The sequence below is a fragment of the Mesoplodon mirus genome (assembly GCF_964341445.2).
Source record: "Mesoplodon mirus genome assembly, chromosome: 2".
NCBI lineage: Eukaryota > Metazoa > Chordata > Mammalia > Artiodactyla > Ziphiidae > Mesoplodon > Mesoplodon mirus.
This window is the reverse complement of record NC_138977.1, coordinates 126,858,762-126,880,005: the sequence shown is the minus strand read 5'-3', so window position 1 is coordinate 126,880,005 and position 21,244 is coordinate 126,858,762. Positions and strand designations below refer to the sequence as shown.

General features: G+C 57.4%; 1 protein-coding gene across 2 annotated transcripts in view; it reads left to right on the top strand.

Moving 5' to 3' along the window:
• SORCS2 (sortilin related VPS10 domain containing receptor 2) overlaps positions 1 to 20,183 on the top strand; it is a 551,814-nt gene extending 531,631 nt beyond the window's left edge. Inside the window, exons 19-27 of one of the 2 annotated variants that reach the window (XM_082635333.1) lie at positions 4,445 to 4,631; positions 5,776 to 5,909; positions 7,060 to 7,183; positions 8,507 to 8,619; positions 9,594 to 9,719; positions 12,545 to 12,644; positions 13,124 to 13,226; positions 15,818 to 15,963; positions 17,751 to 20,183. In XM_082635333.1, coding sequence (XP_082491459.1) covers positions 4,445 to 4,631; positions 5,776 to 5,909; positions 7,060 to 7,183; positions 8,507 to 8,619; positions 9,594 to 9,719; positions 12,545 to 12,644; positions 13,124 to 13,226; positions 15,818 to 15,963; positions 17,751 to 17,815 — 1,098 coding nt within the window. In that variant the 3' untranslated portion in view covers positions 17,816 to 20,183. Of the gene's footprint in view, positions 1 to 4,444; positions 4,632 to 5,775; positions 5,910 to 7,059; positions 7,184 to 8,506; positions 8,620 to 9,593; positions 10,062 to 12,544; positions 12,645 to 13,123; positions 13,227 to 15,817; positions 15,964 to 17,750 lie in introns of those variants that run through there. The other variant, XM_082635332.1, reaches the window with a different exon arrangement.
• Positions 20,184 to 21,244: the final 1,061 nt, after the last annotated feature.

Here is a 21,244-nt window from a genome sequence, read left to right as displayed (position 1 = left end):
ACACTGTTAATTTTTAAAATTTCCTTCTAGTCTATTTAAACTAATATGCAGCATGCTTATTTTTCTGATTATAGAAGTAACAAATGCTCATTATAGAACATTCAGAAGCAGAAATTAGAAAAACTTACAAACGTGCAGGAAATTCAAAATGACAGAAAATCACAAAGGGGAGGTCAGAACCCCCTGTTCCCACCCCAGGGTCCCAGCCTCTCCCGGCGCATGGCTCTCTTGCGCATTTGGGTCTTCGGTTAACAAATATGTAGCATGAAATGAGTGGGGCTTTGTAACTGCATGTGCTTCGTTTAGATGTCCTTCAAAATGTGCCCAGGTGGGGTAGGGTGATGCTGACAGAGGTCTTTGATGTTGGAAAGCGGGGGCTCTGGTCCAGAGCAAAGAGCTGTACTTGTGGGCGCCCGTGTGTCATCCCTCCCCGTGCCTAAGGGCTGTGCTCCCATCAGCTGGCTTTGTAGCTGGGGACACCCAGCCTCAGACAGGTGCAGCCACTCACCTGAGGCCACACAGTAACAGTGACAGAGCTGGCGTTGGGTCCAGGCCTGGGGCTCCGTGTGGACAGCGCCTGGTTCACGGCCCCCAGAAATGAGCTGATCCTGGGGTGGCCTCCCCTTCCCGCCTGTCCCCGTCCCCGTGACGACTGAGCCTAGTCCTGAGAGTCACGCTGCAGCCTCGGGCAGCCCTGGGGTGGTGGGGGACCCTGTTCACAGCAGGGGATGATGCAGCCCCCAGCCCGGCTTGGGACCACCCGGACCCTCAGAGGGGACCCAGCTGCCTCCCGGAGCTCCAGGACAGATTTGCAAGAAAAACGGCCGCCTGCTGCCCCCTAGAGCCTGGAGTCCCAGCAGCTAAGTCACACCTGCGGTGCTCCATCCAGAGCCAGGACAGGATACGCCTGGCAGCCCACAGCCCCAGGGGGCTGGCACTCTCGGCTGCAGCAGGTGGAGGTGAGGGGGCAACACAAAGATGCTCTTGGGAGAGAGAGTCCAGTGCACGCCGCTGTCCAGAAGAGGCCGCTGGCTCCCTTGTCGGAGCCTTGGGAAGGAGTGGGTGCAGGGTTGAGGTGGGTACCCACACTGTTGCACACTCGTTCTCGCGCACACAGACACTCACACACACACATACGTGTTCACGCATTCACATTTGTAACACAGCCACAGACGCACACACCCAACCCAGGTGTGGAAACAGCTCTGGATTTAGGGGAATCCAAGTTCTGTAAATATTTAAGCACTGAAAATAAATCTGATGGAGAACCCAGAAACAGACCCACACAAGCAGGCCCGGCTGATTTTGGCCTAGGAGCAAAAGCACCTCAGTGGAGGGAGGATGGGCTTTAGCACATGAAGAGCCGGTAAAAATGAACCTCACACCTGATGCAGAATCAGCTCAAAGTGGATCACAGACTTAAATGGAAAATGGAAAACTATAAACCTTTTAGAAAAAAGACAGAGGAAAATAGCCAGAACCTAGGGCTAGGCACAGAGTTCTCAGACTTGACACCACAAGCCCCATCCATGAAGGAAATCTGATAAATTGGACTTCGTCAAAAGGCGACATTTTGCTCTGCGACAGACCCTAAGAAGATGAAAAGGCAGCCACAAAAGAAAATATTTACAAACCACATCCAACAAGGACTAGTACCCAGAATACATGAAGAACACTCAGAACTCAGCAGTAAGAAGACAAACAATCCAGTCAGAAAATGGGCAAAAGACATGGAGAGACATTTCACTGAAGAGGATGTACAGATGGCAAATAAGCACATGAAACCATGTTCACCGTCATTAGCCATCAGGGAAATGCAAATCAGACCCTCAAAGAGGTGTCACTGCACACCTCCGGGAACGGCCAAACTAGAAAATAGTGACACCACCAAATGCAGGCGAGGATGCAGAGAAACTGGGTCCCTCCTACATGGCTGATGGGAACGTAAAATTTATAGCCATTCTGGAAAAGTTGGTCGTTTGTTTAAAAGCTAAACCTGCAACTACCATAGGAATCAACAATTACACTCCTGAGAAATAAAGACTTACATTCACAGGGAAACCTATACATCAAGGTTCACAGCAGCTTTATTCATAACAGCCAGAATCTGCAGACAACCAGATGTCCTGGGTGGACAAGTGGATAATACATGGTGGCACGTCCATCCCGTGGGTGGTACTCCAAAATCAAAAGGAACAGACTACACACCACAAGCTGGGTGAATCTCCGGAGAACTATACTGAATGCAAAAGCTAATCCCAATGACTGCATACTTTCTGATTTCATTTCTAGAACATTCTCAAAATGACAAAATTATAGAAATGGAGAACAGGTTCTAATCCCATGGAGTCAGGGATGTGATGGAAGGGCGGGTATGACTGTGAAAGGGCAGCAGGAGGGACCCCAGTGGTGACTGAATCAGTGTGGATTCCCTATCTGTGATGTGGATGTTAGCACAGGGGGAACTGGGTACCAGGGACGTGGGGCTCCTCTGTATTATCCGTTACAATTACATGTGAATTGGCAGTTGGCTCAGCATGAAACATCTGAATGTTTTTGAAGTACTCAGTAATAAACACACACACATCTGCCTGGAAACACCATGGTGTGGGTGGCGGGTGTTGCAGTGACATTACCGTTTTTCCTTTCTAGCTCCTTCGCTTTGCCTTTTGTATTCTCTCCTTGTCCTACATTGATACTGTATTACTTTCCTGATTATGACAAGGTGTTTTAAACAAGGAAATGTTTCAATAGTTAAACTTGCACCTGTCTTAGTTGCTTGCAGGCAGGACTCAGGGTCCCCAGGAGGGGGTGGCACCTGCCCATCAAAGCCGCAGGTCCCAACTCAGTCAGAAGCACCTTCCTCTCCCAGGATGCAATACAGGAAACCACTCCCTCTCGGAACAAATCGGACTTGAGACACCCGGCCCCCACGAGACTGCCTTTAAACGGAGAGAGCACCGGCCCATGGGTCAGCCTGCTGGTTCTGGGCTCACAGAGCCTCAGTCTTCCAACCTATAAAATGGGGATAATAGAACGTACTTGTATAAGGTTCCTGAGGCCATCACAACAGTGGCCACAAACTGGGTGGCTTGAAACAACACACAGTTCTCCTCTCACAGTTTTGGAGGCTAGAAGTCCAAAATCATAGTGTCAGCAGGTCTGGGCTCCCTCTGGAGGATCTTCCCTTGTCTCTGCAGCTTCTGGGGGCTCCAGGCATCCCTGGGCTGTGGCCGCATTCCCTCCAGCCTCTGTCTTCACATGGCTTCCCCTGTGTCTCAAATCCCCTTTCTTTTTCTTATAAAGACCCCAGTCATTGGATTTAGGTCCTATTCTAATCCGGTGTGACCTCATCTTAACTAATTACATCTGTAAACACTCTATTTCCAAAAAAGGTACATTCTGGGGTTTCAAGTGGACTGAATTGGAGCCGGGGCAGGGATGGACACTATTCAACCTATTACACCATATTTGTGAAGAAAGTTAGATGAACATAATTTACTTAAAAGTATTCTATCAAGTTTTAAGGTTTGGCAGGGGTAAAATAAGAGGATTGCTAAACAGTTAGTGATGATCCTGCTTCGTTCTTGGTCACTAGGAAATGGTTTTCTGGGTGTTCCTGCAGCAGGGGGAGGGGTAGCAGGAAGGGACGGTGCGGGGTGGGGGGAGGGAGGGAGAACATGAGACTGAATATGAGAACTTCTTGTCAGAAAGTTGAAAAAGTTATTGTTCCCTTCACTCAATTTCCTCCCCACAACTCTATGAGGAAAATACGGTTATTGGAAGGATAAGGCTCGTGGTGGGAGTATACGGATGATTGGACAGCTTGTGTGGGTGGGGAAATGCCTGGAAGAGGCAGTGGTGGGTGGGAGCCCCTTCCTGCACAGAGCCCGTGCATACGAGCATCACTCCTGGCACCGCATAGAATGAGATAAAAGAAAAATGCAGGAATCGCAGCATCAGAGAGGGAAAAATAATGTTTTCTTAATTTCCTGGGAGACTAAGCATCTTCCTACACACACACATCTTCCTAGACATGTTACTGAAACCAACCAGCATGTGCTAGGCCCCTTCCCGCCCTCCTGGCTCCTGGCTGAGGCCTCGGTGGGTCTCCCTGGCCCCTATCCCCACCCCTGCACTGCCTCCCTGCCCTCACCCGTGAGCCCTGACCCCTCTCCCTCTCTGCAGCTGGGTGATCTTTCTAATGCAAACCTGGCCCTGGCCCCTGCTTCCACGCACCTCCTACAGCTCTCAGCCCAGCCCTCCAGGCTGGGAGCCCCAAGGGCAGAACAGATCTGGTTCCCTGGGGTTCCCTGGGGTCCCCAGGCCACTCACTTTGAGGAAAGGAGTGAGGGAATGAACAATTAAATGAATGAGTGAATGCCGCATCGCTGGCCCCCAGCTTTGCAGCCACTCCTAAGTGGCCCTGTGGTGTTTCCCGCAGGGCGATGTCCTGACCACCAAGTACCAGGTGGACCTGGGGGACGGCTTCAAGGCCATGTATGTGAACCTCACGTTGACCGGGGAGCCCATCCGGCACAGCTATGAGAGCCCTGGTGTCTACCGCGTGTCTGTCAGGGCGGAGAACATGGCGGGACACGATGAAGCAGTGCTGTTTGTCCAGGTCAACTGTAAGTCCATCGTCCCTTTGAGGCCAAGTGTCTCTCCCTGTGACAGAGACCTGGTTCTTGGGGAAGCACAGGGAGCCCAAGGGCAGAGAGGCAGGCAGGCTGGCTCGAGTCCACACCCATGGTGGTCTGTGCAGCAGTGGGGATAGTGGTGATGGTGATGGTGATGATGATGGTGGTGGTGATGATGGTGATGGTGGTGGGGATGGTGGTGGTGATGATGGTGATGGTGGTGGGGATGGTGGTGGGGATGGTGGGGATGGTGGTGGTGATGGTGGTGGTGATGGTGATGGTGATGATGGTGATGGTGGTGGTGGTGGTGATGGTGATGGTGGTGGTGATGATGGTGATGGTGGTGGTGATGGTGGTGGTGATGGTGATGGTGGTGGTGGTGGTGGTGGTGATGGTGATGGTGGTGGTGGTGGTGGTGATGGTGATGATGGTTGTGATGACGGTGATGGTGGTGGTGATGGTGATGATAATGGTGGTGGTGATGATGGTGATGGTGGTGGTGATGGTGGTGGTGTTGTTGATGATGGTGGTGATGGTGGTGATGATAGAGGTGATGGTGATGATAGTGGTGGTGATGGTAGTGGTGATGGTGGTTGTGATGGTGGTGGTGATGGTGGTGGTGATGGTGGTGGTAATGGTGATGATGATAGAGTTGATGGTAATGGTGGTGATGATGGTAATGATGGTGATGATGGTGCTGATGGTGATGGTGGTGATGGTGATGGTGATGGTGATGATGGTGATGATAGAGGTGATGGTGGTGATGATGGTGGTGGTGATGGTGATGGTGATGATGATAGAGGTGATGGTGGTGATGATGGTGATGGTGGTGGTGTTGTTGATGATGGTGGTGATGGTGGTGATGATAGAGGTGATGGTGATGATAGTGGTGGTGATGGTAGTGGTGATGGTGGTGATGGTGGTGGTGATGGTGGTGGTGATGGTGGTGGTAATGGTGATGATGATAGAGTTGATGGTAATGGTGGTGATGATGGTAATGATGGTGATGATGGTGCTGATGGTGATGGTGGTGATGGTGGTGATGAGGTTGATTGTGACACTGACTAATAGCAGCCTGTGACATGGCCAGCGCCCTGATGCCCTCTAACCCCTAACCTTTTTCTGGCCCCTGCAGCCCCCCTGCAGGCACTCTACCTCGAAGTGGTTCCTGTCGTTGGCATCGACCAGGACGTGACCCTCACAGCTGTGCTGCTGCCCCTGAACCCCAACCTCACCGTCTTCTACTGGTGGATTGGTCACAGCCTGCAGGTACGCTGGCCCCAGGCCCCTGGCAGTCCCTCCTTCCCACAGGCTCCCATCTGGGGTGGAGAGTGGGGCAGGCCCCACCCTCCATACTGTGCAGGACACAGTGTGTGACACCATGGAGGTGAGGAGAGCACACACCGACTCTTCCTTCACCCTGAGCATCTGTTCGGGGTCCGGCCATGTCTGAGTGTGGTGGACGGGGGATGAATCGGATCAGACCCTGCCTTTTCCTAGGGAAAGATGTGGGAACATAGTAGGTGACCTAAGTTAGTGTGTGACAGGTGTCACAGGAAGGAGTCAGGTGACACGTCTGAAAGTTCCAGAAGAGATCAGGCCATTTCTAGTTATAGCACGGGAGTAGTCAGGGAAGCCTTCATGGAGGAGGGTGTCCCTGGGGCTGGACCCCACCTCAGAAGCCTCACCCAGGGCTGTGGGTTGTATCATGTGGGCAGTGGGGAGCCAAGGGAAGATGCCTGGTAGGAGACCCTGAGGGCCTTTGCAGGTGAAGCTGCCCACCCTTAGGCTGGGGGGTGCCTCAAGACCCAAAGGGGGAGCCTTCATTTATTCAGCAAACGACAGCCCTTCATCGCCAAGCAGAAAGCCCCAAACAACGGCTGAGGGCCCAGACCGGGAGGGGCCCTGGGCTCCAGACTGCGTTTCCCTGGCACGGGGAGGGTCGAGGAAGGTGCTCGGGCTCTGGGTTCGAATGGCGACCCAGCCCCTTGCAGCCGAGCTCTTGGGGCCGGTCGCTGCACCTCCCCAAGCCCCTGCCTCCCCGTCTACAAGGTCCGAGGTAATAGTGAGGCCCGATCGGATGTGTGTGCCCACCCCACAGGGTGGGTGCTGAGCCGGCTGCTGGGGTCCAAGGATGAAGGTCCCATAGCCCAGCTGAGCGTGGAGGGGGTGAGAAGGTTAAAGGGATCAGGGTGGAGGCCCTTCCTGGCAGCCACCATGTGCCTTTGACACCATCCACAGAGGGGGGCTCGGAGGCTCTGGAGAGAAGGGGCACTGGGAGATGGTGTCCGTGCTGGGGCTCAGGACCGGGCGTCTCTGGGGGGCTCTCTCCATACCCCCCGGGGGCTCTCAGTGCAGCCCTGGCCACACACTGGGGCCAGCTCTCCGGCCCAACCCTGACCCCCTCTCATGCCCACAGCCCCTGCTGTCCCTGGAGAACTCTGTGACAACGCGGTTTGGGGACACAGGGGACGTGCGCGTGACGGTGCAGGCTGCCTGTGGGACCTCTGTGCTGCAGGACTCCAAGGTGGTCCGCGTGCTGGGTGAGTTTCCCCCCTCCTGCCCCCCGGGACAGGCAGCACAGCTCCTCCTTTTCAGGAGCTCAGGGTCGGGGGCAGGCGGTGTACATGCCACCGATGTCCTGGTCATCCCAGGCAGGGCCCAGCGGGGCAGAGGGGCCAGCAAACGCAGCTCTGATGCCCCTGGCCTTGCTGGCCTCCATTTCCCCATCTGTAAAATAAATACCGACAACTCCTATGTCCATGGCATTCACAGGCTCCACATGGCACAAATGAGGACACGGCTGAGGGGCTTGACAAGGTCACCCAGCAGCAACAGAGCTGGGATCGGGCACCGGCTCTGCCTGCCCACCGGGTGCCTGTCCTCAGCATCCCCGTTATCTGAGGATTGTCATGTGATTATATCAATTTTGTTGAGAGTCCTGCTCTGAATCCGTGTCCCATTTATTGGTGCTCACTGGGGGCTCTGAGCCCCCCAGGAGACATTTACGATAGAAAATTAGTCCTAAGAATGGAAGAGACCCCCCCCAGCACCATGTTGCCCTCATCACCACACTGATAAACTCTCATTTTGCTTAAAGAACAGCCTCTCCTGTGGACAGCAGCCATCAGTTAAATATTTAGGGGACTGCCCTCAGCCATTCCTTCATTCACGAGTATGTGGGCACCAGGCCCTGAGCCCAGAGCCTTGAAACAGTCATCTCCACCTGCACTGCATGCTCACAGTTCACAAGGCACTTGTCCCTTGAGCTCCTCATCCCTGCAAAACCTCCTCCCATTTTACAAATCAAGAAACCAAGGCTCGGGAGGTAAACGGAGAGATTGCAGTTCACTCTGAGACTCCTGGTGCCGGGTCTTTTTTACCCCCTGCTGCTTGTGGCTCTAGAATAGGTTTCTGAGTTGCAGACCCTGGGAAATGTGAGAGACAGAGAAGGTGGGGACTCTGCTCTCCAGGGACTCTTACTCTGGTGGGGGGACCAGCCCAGTCAAAGTCCATGGATCCCTGGGGGACGAGAAGTCAACGTCGTAGGGTGTGTATGTCCTTGTGAGTTGATGGGGCAAATCACACAGCAGGCTTGGCCCTCCCTCCAGGGCAGCACTGCTGTCCTCGTCATTGTCATCTTTGTTGTTGTTATTATTTTTATTACATGGCAGCCAGTGTAGTGGGCCTGCCCGGGACAGCTGCCGGCACACAGACTGGGAAGAATCTTGTTTTCTGAAAGTGGGCCTCAGGATCCACACCCAGGGCCAGCCCTGGACCATCCAGGGGCTGTGGCCACCGTCCGCAGAGGAAGCGGGGCCGGGCACCCAGGACTGACCCACTCTCCCATCTCTGCCTCTTTCCAGATCAATTTCAGGTCATGCCTCTGCAGTTTTCCAAGGACCTGGACGCTCACAACCCCAACACCCCCGAGTGGAGGGAGGACATTGGCCTCGTGGTGTCCCGGCTCCTCTCCAAGGTGCCCCCAGCCCACCACTGGCAAAACCACCTTCCCACCTCTGGGTTGTGGGTGCCCCCAGAGAAGCGGGGGCTGTGCAGCCCCCAGGATAGGGCAGGCAGGCTGCCCTGCAGTCCTGATGCTCTGTCCTTCACGTCAGCTGACAGTGGTGCTTGGAAGCCATGTAGGGTCCTCTTACCTGGCCCTGGGGGACATGCAGCCAGACTGTCACCTTGCAGAGGAGGGACAGGACTGCATCTTCCATGCACATCTAGTGAGCACCAGCTGTTTGCACAAGACACAGTTGCTGTCCTACAACAGAATCTCTTTAAAGGGATTTTCATTTATTCACTACGTTTCTCTTCTGGGCTGGATACTGGAGACAGAGAGATGAGTCAGTGTGATGGCTGCCCTCAGGGAGCTCACAGAAAGCAAAGGCAGTGCATCAGGATGGGCATAGGGCACTTGAGGCCCTTGGGCCCCCAGTGGGAGAAAACCCAGCCCTCTAGAGTCATCCAAGGCTGTCACAGACTGAGGCCCACCCTGGCCATGCCTCCCTTTGGCCCATTAATAATTTGGGCAATATTGTCCTGGGTGTTGAAGGATGAATAGGAGTTTGCCAGATGAACATGCATGGAGTGGGACTTTCAGGAGACAGAGCTTTGTGGGTTGAGGGAGGTGCATGGCCAGGAGCCCTGACACTTGGGAGGACAGTAGCCAGGGAGGGGTCTTCTCACCTGGGCATGGTGGGAGGAATGAGCTGAAGGGGGCAGGCCTGGCTGAGCAGAGGCCAAAGGCTGAGGGACCAGGAGTGCTGGGCTGCAGTAGGTAGAAGGCAGTGCCATAAGCTGCTGGGGCCATAACTCCAGGTGTAGAGGGGTCAGGAATGGCCAAGACTCAGGCCACTCAGGGAGAGAGGCTATTCCTGGGCCCCTGGAGTGTGGCAGGGGACAGAGAAGGCCAGTGGATCAGAGTGGCTGTCTGTGTCCCCGTAGGAGACCAGCATCCCCCAGGAGCTGCTGGTGACCGTTGTAAAGCCAGGGCTGCCCACCTTGGCCGACCTGCACGTGCTCCTGCCCCCTCCCAGGCCCACGAAGAAGAGGAGCCTCACAAGTGACAAGGTATCTCCTGCGGCCACTGGGCCGGGTCCTCCCCACGCCGCCGAGGTTTTGGTGATGATTCCCGACAAGCACGGGGACCTCAGTCGCTCCTCATCACGTAAAGGCTTATCTCTCACCGATCACTGTCCCTCCTCCCCCTTGTGGCTACCCCAAGGTCACAATGGTGGGGGAGTGGGGGGGACCAGGGCATTGGGCAGGACCACCCCCTCAGGGGGACGCTCCACTTTCACTCCCATTTCATTGGCTAGAGCTTGTCACACGCCCCAGCCTCACTGCGAGGGGTGAGCACCGGCCAGGGGATCCTGGGCGACAGTTTCAGAACATCCAACTAGGATGGGGAATCAAAAGATAAATGTGGGGGGTACTTCCCTCGTGATCCAGCGGTTAAGACTTCACCTTCCAATGCAGGGGTTGGGGGTTTGATTTCTGGTCGGGGAGTTAAGATCCCACATGCCTCACGGCCAAAAAGGCAAAACATAAAACAGAAGCAACATTGTAACAAATTCAATAAAGACTTTAAAAATGGTCCACATCAAAAAAGAAAAAAGATGAATGGGAAGAACTTCACACCATCTAGGGCAGCTGTAATTCTGTACCAAGCAGACAGTAATGAGTGTGGACGAGGATATGGAGAAACAGACCCCTCCTTCACTGCTGGGGGGAGTGGAAAATGGTGCAGCCACCGTGGAAACAGTCTGGTGGTTCTTTAAACAGTTAAATGCGGAGTTAACAAATGATGCAGCAGCCCCACCCCCAGGAGTGTCCCAAAGAGAACTGAAAATGTATGTGCACACACACATGTGTGCCTGAATGTTCACGGCCCCAAAGTGGAAACAACCCAAATGTCCACCCACAGATGAGTGGATGAGCAGAAGGTGGTCCATCCACACAGTGGAATATTATTCAGCCATCAAAAGGGATGAGATTCTGATCCAGGCTGCAACTTGGTTGAACATTGGAAACATGATGTAAAGTGAAAGAAGATGGTCACAAAAAGCCATGGATTGTGTGATTCCATTTATATGAAAAGTCCAGATTAGGCAAATCCACAGAGACAGTGCATTGCTGGTTGCTGGTTGCTGGTTGCTGGTTGCTGGGGGCTGGGGGCTGGGGAGTGACTGCTCACAGTTTTAGGGGTTTCCTTTGGGAGGAAGAAAATGTTCTGGAATTAGATAGTGGTGATGGGCATGACTGTGAATATACTAAGAACCATTGAATTGTACACTTGAAGAAAGTAAATGTTATCTCAAAAAAAGATGAATCAGAGCCGCAGCCAAGCTCTGAGCTAATCGAGAAGACAGATGCTCATGCAGACGGTCTGGAAAGAGTGACCCGCACGGAGGCACAGATACAGCAAGACCAGCAGGACCCCTGTGGGTGGGTGGTAGCGTCCCATTTTACAGACGAGGGAAGTGAGGATCAGTGAGGCCCCCACCAGGAAGCACAGCACGGGCGTGGAGCCCCACTGTCACTCTGGCTGCCAAACTGTGCTTGAGCCACTCCCGGGCGGCCTCCTGGTGGACCTGTGCCTGTGTCAGCCTGACCCACAGCCCGTCCCAAAGGGCGTCCACATCTGCACCTGGGGGCTCCCGGCCAAGCCCCCAGGCCCCGCTGATGCGGTGTCTCTGGAGGTGGGTCAGTGGCGGGTTGAGAGGCATCGACCCACTTCTCAGACGAGGAGCTGAGGGCAGAGGGGAAGGCTGCGGGGGTCCCAGGTGCCAGCACGGGGCTCAGGGGCTGCACCCACTCGGGGCGCTTCCGAGTGAGGGCTGGAAGGGAAGGAGGTGAGAGACGGGGGGACTCCACCCTCATTGTCCTGAGTGCTCAAGAGTCTGCCACATGCCCGAAGTCAGCGAGAAAACTTAGCCACACGCCACGGCCACTGACAGCAGGCTTGCCTTGCTGCGTGCAGAGCGCGGGGCTCAGGGCACCACCCCCGATGCTCCTACGAATCCTCACGTCGACCTGAGAACGGAAAGGTGCAGTGACCCCTCCAGGCCATGAGATCAAGGGGCAGAACCAGGTGTCTTCCCGGGCCCTTCAGGTCTGGGGCTGTTGGCCTGTCGTTTACACAGTTCCCGACTCAGGACCCTCGTTCCATGAGCAGGGAACGGGCCTCGTGGAGTCCCAGGTACTGAAACGCTGCTCAGGGAAGCAGCCAGCAGAGTCCCCAGGGTATATCCCCCTGAGGCCCAGGGAGCAGAGCCACGGGGCCCCCATCCCTGAGGGGGACCCCTCCCCCAACCCATCCGCACCCACCTGTGCAGAGGGTGACAACTGACACCCCTGTGGGCTGAGTGGTTCCCTTCTGAACACCAGGAAAACCACCCCCTCCTGAACTGCCAAACCAGCTGGGCGCCCCAGAGGCCAGCTGCCCCCTCCCCACACCATGATCCAGCAACATCACCTCCTGGGATTTCTCTGCCTCAGGTGTAGGCTCACTCGCCTGCCTGGGTCACCTCTCCTGTCCCTGTCTTGTCTTCTTCCTGGTCTTCCACCTCCAAGAAGCCTCCCCTGATTACTTCTGGGGTTGGGGGCCTCCTGGAGCATCCCTGGGTTTCCCCAACTTTACCACACTCCATGGTCCTGACTAAAACTAGAGCGCTCTGAGGGCAGGGCCACATTTGGGTCACCTTGTGTCCCATTGTAGGTTCTTGGTGAGAGTTCATTGGTGGCTAGTATTCCCATTTTACAGAGGAGGCGACTGAGGCCCAGGGAGGCTGAGCTCCATGGCTCTGGAGGGTCAGGGTGGACATCTGCCCAGCTCTCCCGCTCCCTCTGCTAGGTCCCCGAGGACCCCCTCACTCCCCGCTCTGTGCTTTCAGAGGCTCATGGCCATCCAGCAGGTGCTGAACGCACAGAAGATCAGCTTCCTCCTGCGTGGTGGGGTCCGGGTGCTGGTGGCCATGAGGGACGTGGACACAGGTGAGAGGCCTGGCCTGAGCTCACCTCTGTAGGGTGGGGTGGGCGTGTGTCCAGGCCCCTCAGACAACACCCATTACTGGGGTCAGAGGGACCCCCTCTGCCGCCTGCACACGCGCTCCTCCTGGACGGGTGGTTGCCTCCGGTTAAAACCCAGTCACACCAAGGGCCTCACGGTGCTCTCCACGGACACAGCACAGAGCTCTTGCTTTAATTATGTCATTTAGAGTCTCAGGTGACTCTGTCCCCGCCCCCCACCGTGGACTATCCTCCCCACTTTGGGCAAAGATCTTTGCAGGAGCTGAAGAGCTGCGTTCTGCTCTGTGCAGCCACGTGTCCACGCCAGCATCAATCCGGACGGAGGAGTTCTGTCCACTTTCCAGGAGGAAGGACCAGGGCCGGGATTTACTCAGTGGGGGTCCTGGGTGCCAGAAGGCTGGCCAGTGCCCACACTGACCACTCACAGGCTGCTTTGCTCACAGATTCTCCAAGCCTGGGAGGAGGTGGCGGCTACTGGGCAGTGGCAGTCCTCCTTCTCATCGGGCTGTTCGCGGTGGGAGCCTTCATCCTCTACAAGTTCAAAAGGCAAGGTCACCCGGCCTCCCTGGGCTAACCGGGCGTGAGGGCAGGGCCTGGTGTGGGGGGGTGTGCAGCTTCCCAGAAGGTTCTTGGAGAGTTGTGGCTGTGCCTGTGATGGGTCCTGGGGTGGGGAGTGGGCTTGTCTGGACCCACAGCCTGGTTCTGAGTCACCTTGATCCCAGAGGGAGACAGCCAACCGCTCACAACCCAAGGAGCCTCTTCCACCCCCATCCTCCTTTCTGCTCCACCCACCCATTTTACAGATGAGGAAACCCAGGCTCAGAGAGGTTAAGTGATTTTCCCAGGGCCACACAGCTGAGGAGTGAGGAGTGGGGCTCTGACCCCAGGCTGTGGCCAACCCCCATGCTTCCCCCAGCACTCATCCACCCCTTCCCTCTGCAAGCATGATCCAGAGCTGCCGTGTGCCAGGCACTCCACAGCGAGGGGGCTCCAGCCTCCAGATGGAGCGGCTGCACAAGACACCCAGGGCTGGAGCGGGGGGCGGCTGACACCCAGGGTGGGAGCGGGCGGGGGCTTGAGCCGAGGTTGGGTGGGTGGCAAGCACACCATGAGGTCATCGGGAGGGGTTGTGGTGCCTCCCTCCCCCTCTGACCTTAGTCCTCAGCTGTGAAATGGGTTTAATAACCCTCGGTGCTGGGGTTACTCGTGGGCACCCTCGAGGGCCTGGGAATGAGCAAAATGACCAGAAAGTGTCACCAGACTCATTTCCTGCAAAACGCAGCTGCCAGATCTGAGCCCGTTGTTTCTCCCCGTCTTGCTGGTTTGGCTCCAGTGGCCTTGGGGTCTCCCTGGTTGGGGTCGCCCTTGGGAACAGACCAGAGACGAAGCTGACCCTCCCCTCCCTGCTCCTCTGAGGCTGAGGGTCCTTCCTCTCCTGAGCCCTGGACATTTCTGGGTCTCAGTCCTCCAGCACCGTTCACACTGGGTGGCAGCCCCCCAACCTGCAGGGCAGCCCAGATGGCAGCAGGGCTGAGTCAGCCTCGGAGACCAGGCTGCTGACCAGCTCTGTGGTCCTGGCCAATCTCTTCCCCTCCCTGAGCCTCAGTTTCCTCATCTGTAAAAGGAGACTAAGCAGGAGGAGGGTAGGACAAGGGAAGAAGAAGAGGGGGAGGAGGTGGGGAAGAGGGGCAGGGGGCAGGGAGGGGAAGATGGGGAGGGGAGGGGGGTGGGCAGGCGCAGACGCAGGCCCCCAGCTCCTGCAGACCTTCTCCTGTGCCCGTCTCCCTTGTTGCCATAACGCCGTGTTTAATTGGGACCTTGTGAAAACCGCCCGGCTCAGGCCTGGCTGAGGCAGGCCATGGGGTGTGAGTCCTGAGAGGCTGAATGAGAAAACGATTTAGACGCCGCCTCCCAAGTCAGAGCCGAGTTGGAGGCAATGGCTGGAGTCGGGACCTGCCCCCATCCCTTTCTCTTACCCCTTGGACCACAGTTTGGGCGCACCCATTTGGGCTTTTCTCAGGGCACTTGAGAATTGCAGGGCGGCAGGATTGCCTGGGGGTGGGCAGAAGGCAGGCCTGGCAGGTCGGGAGTGAAAGGGGCAGAATTCCAGTCTCTTTCAATTGCCTTCTTCAGACCTCCTGAAGGCTAGATTGAAGTTTCCACAAATTGCTCCAGATTTATCACACACAGTGTAAATGGCCCAGAAGGAACCTACTACCTTGTCCCCAGAGGAGGGGGAGGGAGGAGGAAGGGGAGGACCTTGCAGCAGCAGAGAGAAATGCCCCATTTGTCCAGAGGCTTTAAGCTCTGTGGAGCCCAGGGAGCTGGGCTCTCCTGGCTGATGCAGCAGTCAGCGTGGGCTGGGCCCGGCTGCGTAACAAACAGCTCCTAAGTCTCAGAGGCTCACAGCCATCAAGTGCTACAGTCCACTGGGTCTGGCCACATGGGCCAACCTGCTCTCGGCCCTGAATGTGCATCCTGCCATCTCAATATTTCCAGAGAACTGCCAGTGTCAGTGAGTGGCTCTGAGGAAGCCCACTCTCCCCCTGAGTCTAGTTCCCTCTTCTGTAAATTGGGACCATGGGCTCTTTTGGGGTTTTGCTCCAACTAACTGGGGTGTTGAACATGAAGGAGCCTGGTCCAGGGGCCCTGAGCCCAGTCCCAGCTGAGGCAGAGGGGGCTGTGCCCTTGCTCTCCTCTCCCTCTGCCCTGGAGGGTATGGGAACTTGAGGACGGTGCAGCCAGCCCCAGAACCCCAGGCAGGGCTCAGCAAGCACCTCTCAGAGCCGGTCAACATCACGTGCCGTGTGGGAACGCATGCCAACCCAGCCAGAACCCTGAAGTGCAAGGTGACAGGGACCTGAAAGAAAATAAAACAGCCTCTCCCTGCAACATGCCTGAAGGGAGACGGATGGACAGCGAGTACCCCGTGTGCGGGGGCAGAGGGAAACCCAGGGCTGCGGGAGCTCACAGGAGGGAGGGCTTCCTGGAGGAGGTGGCTTGGAGCAGAGGCAGGGCAGGAGGCAGACCCAGGATCGATGTCAGCACCACACAGAGGGATGGCCCAGGGCTCCGCTGGGGGCTTCTGGGGACGGGCATCCTGGGCAGAGCCCTGAGTCCCCACCTCCGTCCCGCAGGAAACGCCCCGGCAGGACCGTGTACGCCCAGATGCACAACGAGAAGGAACAGGAAATGACGAGCCCCGTGAGCCACAGCCAGGACGTGCAGAGTGCCATCCAGGGTGAGGAGTTTATAGACGATGAGCTCCACTCACAGACTCTAGGTAACGCCCACCCCGAAAACCCCCTCCCCTTCCCTTGCCACCTGCCCCCCCCGCTCCGTTGGCCCTCCCCACCCTTAACAGCCGCTCTCTGCACCCTCTACACGGCGGCCGCCCCACCCCTGGGTTGCTGTGAGACCCCCAGACAAGCAGCCAGGAGGACACTCCAGAAACGTGTCACCGTCGTGGGTTGTGTTTTCACCACCCCTTTATCCCCTCCCACCCGTATCCACTGTGTCCCCAGAGCTGTGGGAGGTGGAATCGCTGTCCTCACCTTTTAAATGATTGGAGGTGAGGCTCAGAGAGGTGACGTTGCTCACCCAGGCAGCACAACGGACAAGTGGCTGGCCTGGGATCCAGACGCGGGCCGGCCGGACCCCAAAGCCCGCATCTCTCTTTTCTCCCTGGAGTGGTCGGGAGCTGACCACTCCCGTCCTCCACAGCTCCCTGACCTCGCAGCCCCACAGTCTCCCACGGCCGGGTTCCTCTCAGGGCCGTGGTCCATAGCCTCCCGGGACGGTGACAATAGCTCCGATTTCCTGGGCACTTGCTTCTCACCAGGCCCAGTGCTTCCCGACACAGTCTCGCAGCCAGCCTGGGAGGCAGGCCCTGGCCGTGTGTCCACTTGACAGATGGGACAGCTGAGGTTCACAGCAGCCACTCAGTCTCCCAAGTCACTTAGCCGATAAGAGGCGCAGCCGATTCTTTGTCCCTCCCCAACGCTGCAGCCCAGGCTCAGGGCCAGCTCCCCCGTGTGCCCCAAGACCCCTCAGCCCAGGCCAGCGGTGGTTGGAGAGTGTCGGGGCCCCATGCGGCCTCCCGGGTGGTCACCCCCATCTTCATCAGGTGGTGTCACACCCCACATGAAAGGTGGTGGCAGAGGCTCCCAGTGGACCCGGGCTTCCCAAGCTCAGACAGAGGGGTGGGCGTCCCAGGGAGATGAGAGAGCGGCCCTCCTGCCTCCGCAGCTCTGCCGTCAAGCCCCGAAGAGCAATGATAGCGTAATAATAAGGGATTCTTTTAATGGATCACTTAGTGTGTGCCAGGCCCTGCCCAAATCCTCATGGGCAGTCCCTTCGGGACCCCACTACCATCCTTTAGGGGAGGCCATATTATCATCCCCAAGTTACAGATGACAAAACCGAGGCCATGAGGTGACACGCCTTGATGAGGTCTCCCCCGGCACGCGGGGCTCACCACCCCTTGCCCCCCGGTGGCCCCACTGGAAGCTCTGGGCCGCTTCCTCCCCACGTGCCCGGGGGTCTGGGGGGCTCCAGGCCGCCCTAGCCGGCTCCTTCCACTGGCCACGCCTCCGGCCCTCAGGCTCAGAACACAGCCCCGCCCAGGACCCCGGCAGACCCCTTCCCTTCTGACCGTCACTGTGCCCTTCTCCCTCCGGCTGCCTCCCGGGGCCTTGCCTCGCCACCCTGCAGTGCCCCCTGCCCGGGGGGCACAGAGCCCCTCCTACATCCCCCTGCCGCCGACGCCGGGCCAGCCACTGCAGGGCAGTGAGTATGGTGGCTGTTGGCGGGCATGGCCTCACCCCCGGAGGCCCCCTGGGTCCACTGCTTGTGCTGGCACCAGGAGAGCCCACCCTCAGTCACCTCCCCCAGGAAACCTAGAGACGCCCACCTCTCTGCACCTGTGTCCAGGCACGACCTGCAGGGCTGCAGGAAGCGCAGGATGCCCCGCACGCCGGTTGAGGCCACACCGTGTCCCGCACGGCCCTCCGTCCTCTCTCTGCCCCTCGGCCGGGTGTGTGCTCACGCCTGGCATCTCTGTGCCTCCAGGGAATCACTCTGGCGTGGTCCTGAGCGTCAACTCCCGAGAGATGCACAGCTACCTGGTGGGCTGATGCCGCTGGAGGCCGCGCCCAGAGCTCTCTCCTCTCCGCCGCTTCATCCCCCATGGAGGGCACAGGACTACACGTGCCACTGGCACGAGGCTGGGACCGGCGTCCCCTCAAAGACCTCGGAAAAGCCTCCTCCTCCAGCTGTGTCCACGCAAGGCGACAGATGCGCCTCTGTCCAGCTCAAGCCCACCCAGCCCACGGCCGCCCAGGAGACCCACCAGCTCCCGCCCAACCCCCCGGACACCAGGCCCACGTGCCACCCGCTGAGCCGCCCGCCCTCCCAGACTCTGGGCACTTCTCTGGACCTCACACGGCCACCCTGGCTGCCCACGGCTGGTCACCGCAGCCGGGCCTGACTTCTCGTGGCCGAGGCTGGTCCCCCTGAGGCTGGGAGAGGCCAGGCTCTCAGCACCGCTGACCTGCCCCATCACCTGTGCGGGGGGCTCCCGTCCCAGCAGAGGGACAGCGGGGCCCTGCTTCCTTCCTCATAACCTCCAGGAAGGCAGCTCCCACCGCAGGGTCGTCCCTCTGCAGGGGTATCCACCGCCCCGCCAGAATCCAGAAAGCCAGTGGTAGGCCCTCCCAATACCGCCTTCCACACCTCCCGCTGTCCTTCCTCTTTTTAAACTGCAGATAATGTAAATACCTCTCTAGGTAGCTGTTTGCGTTTTTTGGGGGGGAGGGTTCAACTTCCTATTTTTATTGCCAGGCAGTAGCCCCATTCTCGGGAACCCCTTTTCCAGAATGCCCAGGGATGCTCCTCTGCCCCTTCTGGCAGCCTTCTCTCCTGGGGCCCACAAGGCAAAGGCTCTCCCTGGCTTCCCCCCCACGCCGGCTCGCCCCAGCCCCTCGCAGGGTCCTAGGGATCCAGCGCCTGCACTTCCGAAGGAAGCCAGCAGGCGGCGCCCTCGCACGGGGTTCCCGCCTGCGAGATCCCGTCTTAGTGGCCGCGGTGGGAACGGCCTCTAGATGTCCAGAGTGTTCTGTGCCTCCTCATAGCTTGAGGGACGCACGTAGGAACCGGGAACCAGGCGGGGTTTCGAATGGCAGAGCCCGAAGGGCCGCCAAGTAGTGTGCTCCTCGTTTTGAAGATGGAGAAACTGAGGCCCAGAGAGGGAATGATTTTCCCAAGGTCACACAGCAAGACGGCAGCAGAGGCGCCCAGGAGCCAGCCCCCTGCTCCCTGTGCAGTGTGATTCCACTCACTCACAGATGCCTAGAATCAGGGACACTAGGGATATATGGGGGCAGATTTTCACCTTTTGCCTTGAAACTGGAAATCAGTATCCCCTCCCCATCCTCTCCCTCCTCCCCCTACCCACACCCCAGGCTGGGCTCTCAGGTGGCCGGGGCCTTCCCCTCAGAGGTGGGGACACCACAGCCCAGGCTAGGAACTCGCTGGCCGTGGGAAGTCCAGAATGAAGACTGGGGGGCATTAGCCCACTTGCCCAGAAAAGAAACGTGGCCTGCGGGAGGGAGGCCAGGGATGCATCCTCACGCCCAGAACACGTGGGAGGCCCTGAATCCTTGTGGAGTGGGGGACCCCTGGAGTCCAGCTCCTTGTGGGGACTCAGACCACCCGAAACCAACTCAGAAGGGGTCACTGCAGGTCACGGGGCAGGCGACAGAGGCATCCCTTTTCCCACCCTGCCAGCCCACCGCCTGGAGCTCCTGGCCCAGCCCCGCAGAGCTCGCCCTGCAAGCCGTCCTCAAGACCCTCCTTGGGGAAGGGCTGGGGCAGTGGACCCCAGACTGGAGCTGGGGGGCTGTGTGGGAGAGGCTGGGTTCTCCGGGACTTTTGCCTCCCCGCAGCCTGCCCGAGTTCACCAAAGACGGCTTAGGAACCCTGTGTCTTGCTGTCCACCCGCACCCGGCCCGTCCTGTGAGTGTCAGAACCAGGGTCAGACATGTGTCAGCACTGTCCAGGTCCAAGGTCAAGGTCAGCAAGGACACAGCCCCCAGCTCAGCAGTGCCTGCGGGTGACGAGCCCTTTGCCCTTCCTTGACCCTCAGCTTCATTCTCTCTGTTGGGGTAGGGTTTTCGCTTTCGCTATTTGTGTTTTTCATGTATTTTATGTCATTATTTCTATTAAGAGCATTTTGGGTGAATGGACCCAAGAACCTGGGAATAAGTCGGCACCTATAACGATACTTTCCCATTCCCATAATCGTATCAATCAACACATAGGTCTATGGATTTATCTGGTTCTACATTTGAGGTTCTGTGTATTTGGTGTACAGGTACAGGCACCTGGGAATAACGGGCTGGGCTTGGGCAGCTAACGTTTCATTCAGCCGGGTTGAGCCCATACTTCGTATATGCACATAACAGAGATGCGATTGATTCTTTCTTATTTTTCCTTTTTAAAAAACAATAAATCATTTGTGATGCTTTTAACAAAGATTAAATGAATACGATCAGCGTTTGCCTTATTATGAAGCTATTTGTCAACATTTCCCTAAACACTCACCCAGGGCCCTAGAATTTCAGTGTCAGGGACACAGGGAGAGGCCGGGAGGAATTCTCACAGTTTGTGGGGCAGGTGCCGGGACACTGACCATCTCCATCATGGGATCAGGACGTGCCACCCCAAAGCAGTGATGTCACCACATCCTCACACCCGTGTCACCTCACTTCTCCCCTGATGGCCGGCTGAGGGGTCCTGGAGCACAGCCCATTTGCCAGGTGAGGCGCAGAGGCCAGGGGTTGAGAGCCTGGCAGGTGCACCCCAGCCGGACGGAAGCCCCTTGTCCCTGAAATGCCGTCCGCTTGTCTTTGAGGAGATAGAGGAGTCAGGAGCAGATAGGAGAAGGCTGGACATGGGCAGCTCACCACCCCCGTGCACACACTCACTCACACTCACACACTTAGAGTCACACAAATACAGATACCCCCCTCCTTCTCTGGATCATAATATGTGGAGTTCAGTATCAACAACGTCAAAAACTTCCTGCCAGATCTCATGCCCCTCCAAACCATGCCAGGCCCTGGACCAGGGCCATGAGCACACGAGACGAAGTCCCTGGGCCTGAAGGAGGCCCCGGGCCGGCGGGGAAGCTGACAGTGACCACAGGATCCAACAGGAAGGTGAGGGCCAGGGGCAGTGACCCCAACCAGCCCTTCCATCGGAGGCCATGTTTGAGTGGGGCCAGCGGGACGAGAAGGAGGGGGTGTGTGGGACCATCCAGGGCGAGGGTGCTGTGCCGAGGCCAGGGTGGTGTGTGTGTGTGTGCGTGTGTCTCTGCGTGTGTGTGATGTGTGGTGTGTGTGTGTCTGTGTGTGATGTGTGGTGTGTGTGTGTCTGTGTGTGATGTGTGGTGTGTGTGTCTATGCATGTACCTGTGATGTGTGTGTGTGTGGTGTGTGTGTGTCTGTGTGGTGTGTGATGTGTGCGTCTAGGTGTGTGTGTGCATCTAGGTGTGTGTGTGCATC